An 8,095-nucleotide genomic window follows, 5' to 3' on the forward strand; every position below is an offset into this window, starting at 1 on the left:
AAAAAATACAATGGATGTGATATGATAGTCTACTAGTCTGATAGTCTCTAGTTTTGCTTTTTTTTCTCGATAATATCTCCAGAATTACATGGGAAATTGGTGTCTAACGTAACGCCCAAGCCCAACGGTCAAAACGTCGTCAAATCCATCGCCAAACAGCAAACAGCAAACAACAAACAACACAACCTTCCCTCGCCAAATTCAATTATCAAATCATTAACTTCACTACAAATTCTCCCATGCGGCCATGCCAATGTATAATTAACTAGCTCCCAATAAAAAGAAGCAAAGCCGTTAGTCTAACTGCTAGCCGTTAGCTCGTATAAACAGACCTGACACGTGGCTCCATCCTACTGCTTCGATATTGGACTGGACGGATCTCGAAGTACGGCCAGAAATCTCCTTCACTGACCTGACCAGTTTGCTGTTTTTATTGAACAGCAAACACAATTCAAGGGCCATTAATTTCTCTCGATCGCGTGCTGTCCTTTTTTTTTTTATCATGACAGCTAGATGATAACTGAGACAGGGACCACGCCATCCAGTAAGAAATCGACACGTGTAATATACTGTAGTGGACATTCACAGGCTTTCGTCGGATAAGACTAGTTATGATAAGAGAGGGATGCTTGTAGTTGTAGAAAGCTTTCTCTTTTTTTTTGAAAGGATCATGGCAGAAGCTGTTGTAGAAAGCTTTCTCAGACTTGGTATATCACCACCGTCGATTCTGATTGTAACGGTCGATTCAGTTGATGTGATAAATGCAAGTGGTAATATGGATGCTGACCTGTAGCACATGTTGCTTTGTACTCTCAGGCCTACCTGTTATATTTCTGCACCAATTTTGGCCCGGGCAGGTAATTTAGTATGGCACAAGATCAGATCTCTAATAATTCAAAATTTGTATTGATTTTGAATTTCGTCTTTGTATTTCCTTTTCTTGCGGCTGTAGAAAATATCTATATATGATCGTTTGAACTGGGGACCTATTTATATTTCCAAATCGTACCAATTATGGACAAATTAAATTTCGCTACCAATTTTTTCGGTCAGATTAGCCTTATACGGATAAGGCCAAACCTTATGTATTGAAAATTTAAATTATTTACTATTCTAACCAATTTAATTTGTTTATTTATTCTTCGGAAATCGGAATCATGCGGGTAGGATTCGGTAGCAAGAACAGTTTTACGGTGGACCACTGACAAATAAGCCCGACAAAAGAGAATGGGTCCAGGCTGTCATCAACTGTGGTCCATAGAGCCCCCACACCGAAGAATTTTCGGCTACCGGCGCCAAATAACAGAACGGTCCAGTTGTCATCTCTCCAGTGTTTCGGGCTTTCTGGTAACAAAAAGCGTAGATGGGATTAAAAGACACGCTGACAAGAAGCCATTTAATGCCAGCCTGACCGGCTGACCGCTATTCGCGTCTCCCAACTTGTGTACCCCATGAGAGACGGACACCTCACAATTAGCAAAGTCTGGTCCCACAAATAGCATGATCCATTTGGAGTTATCCGCTAAATTACAACCGTGATGATGAGGAGTGTGCTCGCTTGGCATCACATGGCCTCGCTGTACCCTGTCCCACTCCACCCACCTCATCCCAACTCCCAAGTTTATGTACCCGTTGGCAAGCAGAGTTGCTTGTATGTTAATGTATATATTTTAAAATAATTGGAGATAATCACCTTTTACAGGTATTTATTCAGATTATTCGTGATTTTTTAATGGAATCAACCAAATAGACTGTAGACTGTATTCATTTGGATTGCAAATTGTACATACTAAGAGTGTCAATAAGAAGTGCTAAGAGGTTTTCTTTTATAAGTGATTTAGTGAATTTTTGTGACAACAGCATAACAAAGCGGTTTTGAACATTATTGAGGATCTGAATATAAAATGCATAATGTATACATGGTCAGGAGAATTCAAATTCAAGCTTTTGTAACCACAAAATTAAATTGTAACTATTAGACTACAAGCACACGCTTGATACTTTATGAATAAGCTAAAGTAACTATATATAAACTTTGAAAAGATAATTTTTTTATTAAATTTTTATACACATGATAAAAAAAATATATTACAATCACATAGTAACTAATAGACTACAAGCACACACTTAATATTTTATGAATGCGCCGAAGTAACTATATATAAACTTTAAAAAGATAAATTTTTTATTAAATTTTTATACACATGATAAAAAAAAAAATATTACAATCACATAATAGCTAAGAACCCGTGCATTACCTTATCTGCCCCTTGCATAGGGATTCAAATCAGCTGAAATCCGATATTAATGAACAGTACCCCTGAAATTCCTGAAACCCTGAATCCAGCCGTCCAACTTTTTCTGTGCACGCATCTCGGAACAACTGATTTTTCTGTACATGTATCTCGAAACAATTCAACGGTTGGATTCAGAATTCTAGAAATTTCAGAGTTACTGTTGATGATCTCGGATTGCAGCTGATTTGAATCCCTTGAGTAGCAGTATATATCATTCGCTGTCACTTATAAAATTTTTGGCTTCTGGAAATTGTGAGATAATTAATTGGAGAGAGATGTTGATACTATTACTACCCCACCGGTACAGGAAGGGGACGAAGAGCGTATCGAAGGATGCCAGAGCCCAGACTCCAGAGTTCAGACAATGAATTAACGGAGATGGCCAATAAAATTGTGCACTCTGACAAGGGTCCTTTTGTAAAAAGTTCTGCGCTTTTTGTTCGTTTAGGTGTCTTTCTTTTGAAGGATGATGGTACGATTAATGATTTGCTCTTGTTTTCTTTAATAATGAGACCGGTACCGCTTTCTTTCGTCGTGCCTTGTAGGCGATGTTAATTTGTTCGTGGGGGCAAGCGTACAAGCTTTGTTTGCCAATGCATGTTTTGTTAAAAAAAAAAAATATGCATATGAAAAAAAAAAAAATTAAACTTATAGTAGTGTTTTTCATCATGCATATATCAAATTTGGTCCAATTAAACCATCTGTCAAACAATAAAAAATTTCAATAATTTAGTTCTTTATAATGTGCAATGTCAGGATAGAAGACAACGTATATACATTCCAAGTTAGACCTAAAATGCACACACATTACAATTTTGGATTATGTATATACAAGATGAGGAGGGATCCAATTACACCATTTTATGGTGACACTTCTTGATACCGTATTTTCATAAGTTGTTTTTGCGATTTCAAAATTTAAATAGTCGATCCGAACCGTTTAACATGATGTCCATATTAAAATGTACTTGGAGACCAAATTTTATATTTTTAGGAAATTTATTACTATTTATTTAGAGTTTTTTAAAATTGTTGTTTTTCAATGGTTCAAAATTGTCTGAAAACAATAATTTTGTACACATCTTAATAAATACTACAAATTTTTTCAAAAAATGTAAATTTTGGTCTCTAAGAACATTTTAATATGGAGATCATGTTGAACGGTTCGGATCGTCTGTTTGGATTTTAAAATCACAAAAATGACTTATAAAAATATAGTGTCAAGATGTATCACTATAAAATGGTGTAATTGAATCCCTCCTCATACAAGATATAGAACCGTGAGCTCAGTGCAGTGGCACGGGTTGTTTAATTCTCAGAAATAATTTCTGAAAGATGCTGAGATGTACTATAATTCTTTGAAAAAATAAACATGGTGAATGATATCGATTACTTCACATTTTTCTTTTGAAATTTTTGGATCAATATTGTCAATCAAATTATACACGGATTTACTGTAAGAATGTACTTCCATATATTAAAAGTTAAAACTCTCTATACGTGAAATTACAAGAATATTGTCGCACAAGTAGGCACAATTGAGAGCCCAAATTGAAAATTTTGAACTGTCAAATTTGTTTTTATTAGATAAAATTACACGACCCGGCGTTCCAGTGTCACAAGGCACCTAAACACAGATCAAATTTCACCAGTTGATACTAAAATTCAAAATTTTGCCCCAACATTTCCATTGTTTCCGTAGGCATAATCCTTTACACTCAATGGAGCGTGACAGGATTGAAATTCATACACAAAAAAGTTGATTTTATGTGTACATTTTCAACTGGATTAACTAATGAAATGAAGGAAAAAAAAAATGAAAAATGCATTTAGTCATTTATGTACGTATTCATCGCTCCCCAAGACCGGTACATTATGGCCTACGGTGTAGCGGGTCGTTAACATTAAAAAGTTTTTGCCCATAACTCAATTCTGCGTTTTGTTTTTATTTTTGCTTAGGTTGTCAGTTGTCGGTAAAACTTGTACTGTGAATTGAGTCCGCATCGTCTGCGTTAACTCAAAAGAGCATGCCATCTGATTTTAAACAGAGCTAATTTGGCAATAGTTTATAATTCAAGAGCCCTTTAATATTAGTACGAATCTAGTATGCACAAATCTTAAAGTGAATCCGTCGGCACATATCCATTAACTCAAAAGATTCTTTTTTTGAGTTAATGATACGAATTCCTGTGAATTGGTGTAGACATTCTTGAGAAAAATCTCTGGATTCTGGATTGTTCTTAAATCTTAATTAATTTCTGATCACAGATTCACAATCACTCCTTGTCACTGTATAGAGCAGTACTGTATATAACGACGTCATTAAGCGACTCTAAATTCTAATCACAGAAAAATGGTTCAAAAAAATCACCAGAAAAGTCGAAGCCTCTGGCGAAACCAGACCACAGTTTCATTTTCATGATTTCATTCCATTGTTGTTTTTCAAATTTTCCTGGTACGGTGATTTTTAACTTTTGTATCGTGATAGCAAAGCACCCCACATGTTAGTTGTCATTCATATCCATTTCGTTTTCTTTTTTTGTTTTTGTTTTTTTTTTCAAAAACATTTTTTTGTATATTATATTTTTTTTCTATTAAAGACAGCTCCACCTGGGCCCACCTCTGCCTCTCAATAAATCACCCCTTGCCTTCATTCTCTCACTCAAAGGAGAGAGCTGAAAGCGAACTAAGAAAAGAGAAAAAGAAGAATTGAGAAAAACACTTCACAGTTCACTGTTTGAACTAGCAACAATGTCTAAGGAGGTGAGCGAGGAGCCTGAGCACCAGCACGTACCAGCGAAGGACTACACTGACCCACCACCTGCTCCATTCTTCGACGCGGCGGAGCTGAAGCTGTGGTCGTTTTATAGAGCTCTGATTGCTGAGTTCGTGGCAACGCTTCTCTTTCTATATGTCAGTGTTGCGACTGTGATTGGATACAAGCTCCAGTCTCAGACCGATCAGTGTGGTGGCGTTGGTACTCTTGGTATTGCATGGGCTTTTGGTGGCATGATTTTCATCCTTGTTTACTGCACCGCTGGAATCTCTGGTAAATTTTTATATACATATTATTTTGTTGTAGTTATTAGTTACTATGTTATATGGTCATATGGTGTGGTATTTTCCTAGAAACCATAAATAAAAAATAAGAATTTACCGAACCAACTTAATTGGTTTGGTTTTTACAAAACCTCATTTTTGGTTCGAAGTGTATTTTTTCCGAACCGGATTTTCATTTTGGTCAGATTTCGAAAAAAAAAATAATATAGCTGTTTGGGTAAAACTTGTGAAAAAATCTCGGACCGAAATGACAATTTGATAGAAGCAAAAAAAAAAAACCACTTTAGACTGAATATCTCGGTTCTTATAGATTTTGTAAAGACCAAAGCAATCAAGTTAGTTTGGTAAATTTTTTTATTTTATTTATGTTTTCTAAATTTTTTTTCCATATGGTGTGGTGTATTCCTAGAACTACTTTTTTATTATCCATGAAAAAAAAAACTTGAGGCGTGCATTTTTCTTCTTTTGGTGAAGTGTGCAAACGCCAGCTTAAGAAAGCCTGTGAAAGTCCGGTTTTAAGTAAAAGATAGATGTAAAATGTAAAAACAGAGCAGTCATCTTTTTGTTCTGAAAAGCAATGCTTTTCATAATTTGGAGCATGAAACCTGTTGCTAGTCAAAAGAAAAGCAGGGACTGAAAAGACCAAAAAGTGATAGAACTGCTTCATTGAAACAAAATTAACAAACAGCGAGTCTATAAAGTAAAGCATAATAATAGAACTTCAATTTATAAGAAAAATTGATTTATATATTCCTAAATATAGTTGTGCCCTTAAAGTTCTAAAATTCAACAAAAAAAAAAGTACCAAAAGACTAATAGATTTAGAAAGGGAAAAAGAAAAGAAAGACATGAAAACTGCTACGGTGCTACTGTCTCCTCATGACATGAAAAAAAATATTTGAACAACTTGTTTTGTTTCATACAGGTGGCCACATCAACCCTGCGGTGACCTTCGGTCTATTCCTAGCTCGCAAGGTCTCGTTGGTTCGTGCAATCCTCTACATGGTTGCACAATGCCTTGGTGCCATTTGTGGTGTCGGCATTGTCAAGGGGATCATGAAGCACCCGTACAACTCTCTCGGTGGTGGTGCGAATGAGGTACAAGACGGATACTCAAAGGGTACTGCTCTTGGAGCTGAGATCATTGGCACCTTTGTTCTTGTCTACACCGTGTTCTCTGCCACAGACCCAAAACGTAGCGCTCGTGACTCTCACGTCCCGGTATGTTTCTACCAAAATTGAACTACTTTCTCAATTGTAAATTCAAAACAAACAAAATGTAAACTAACTTTTCAAAATAATTAGTTTCTGAATTTAGAGTTTCTTATTAATTTGACATATGAATGATTTCTGACATGTATAAACAACTTAAAATATAAAAAATACAGTAGTTTCTCAAATGGTATTTTTTATGAAGGTTTTTGACGTAGTATTGTAGTTGAGGAAATACAGTTGATTGATTGATTAGTTTACAGTGTGTGCAATTTGATTTTTAGAATTGTAATCAGTGACCAAGGTTAAATTAAAATGGTGACTTTGAGTGTTCTTATCCAGAAGATTCATGAGTGAGAGTGACTTGATCAAACAAATCCCTTAGTATTCTTAAAGAAAGGTTATCTAGGCACTAACTTCCTTTTGGAAAAAGAAATAATTCTTTTTTTAAGAGGATAACTCTTGAGAAATGTTGTAGTTGCTTTTGAAAGAGACAAACGATGACACTTTGCTAAGATAACTGTAGGAAATGCTATTTTATTCTGGATGAAGTGCTTTTAACCTAACTTTGATGTGGGCTCTTTAATTTTTAGGTGCTTGCTCCTCTTCCAATTGGGTTTGCTGTTTTCATGGTGCACTTGGCCACCATCCCCATTACCGGTACCGGTATCAACCCTGCTCGTAGTTTGGGTGCTGCTGTTATCTACAACCAAAAGAAAGCCTGGGATCATCTGGTATTAATCAATTCTTTGTCTTTTCACAACCTATCAAAATCTTCTTTGATTATTTTTTTACTAATACATGCTTATATATAATGTCTATACAGTGGATTTTCTGGGTGGGTCCTTTCGTCGGAGCTCTAGCCGCTGCAGCTTACCACCAATACATCCTCCGTGCGGCCGCTATTAAAGCGCTTGGTTCATTCAGGAGCAATCAAAACAACTAAATGCAATGAACAAAAGAAAGGTTTCTCCTTCTCTCTCTTTTGTATGTGGTTGTGTAATTGATAGTGATTGAGAGAGGAAGAGGAGCTTTCATGGTTTGTTTGGCTTCAATTGCTACATCCTTTCTACCATTTTCTCCTCTTTTTTTTTTTTGGATCTCTTTTGTACCTTATTAATTAGGTTCTCATTGTCTTGTGCACTGTAAGAAGGTTCTGTGTTTTTATTTGTTTGATTTTAATTAAATTATGATGGGAATATTGTGCTCTGTGAACATCTATAGCTAGCTAGCTTTGTCTTCTTGTTTTATTTTTTTACCATTTTCAGTTATGCTTTCTCTTTTAATAAGTAAGGTCAATAGCTGGTTCAATTAAAATAGTATTCCAATAATTGGGTTTTGGGGAGTACCTATCCAGAACATTCCCTTTTAACCAAATAATATACTATGTAATCAACTCCTATAAAATAAATCATAAATCATCCACTTTGTAGAAAGCTGCCATAATATTATTTTACATCCTGTTCTAGATTGGTAGTTCACGGTAGTTACAATGAATAGAGAAGATACTGTTAGCTGATTCAATG

General features: G+C 35.5%; 1 protein-coding gene across 1 annotated transcript; it reads left to right on the forward strand.

Moving 5' to 3' along the window:
- The first annotated feature begins 4,889 nt into the window (after positions 1-4,889).
- Positions 4,890-7,786, forward strand: LOC144561665 (putative aquaporin PIP2-6). Its single transcript, XM_078310690.1, has 4 exons — positions 4,890-5,346; positions 6,283-6,578; positions 7,163-7,303; positions 7,396-7,786. The coding sequence occupies exons 1-4, from the start codon at positions 5,049-5,051 to the stop codon at positions 7,513-7,515; spliced, it is 855 nt and encodes a 284-aa protein (XP_078166816.1). The 5' UTR covers positions 4,890-5,048; the 3' UTR covers positions 7,516-7,786.
- Positions 7,787-8,095: the final 309 nt, after the last annotated feature.

The sequence above is a fragment of the Carex rostrata genome, chromosome 11 (genome assembly GCF_964058835.1).
Source record: "Carex rostrata chromosome 11, lpCarRost1.2, whole genome shotgun sequence".
NCBI classification, from domain to species: Eukaryota; Viridiplantae; Streptophyta; class Magnoliopsida; order Poales; family Cyperaceae; genus Carex; species Carex rostrata.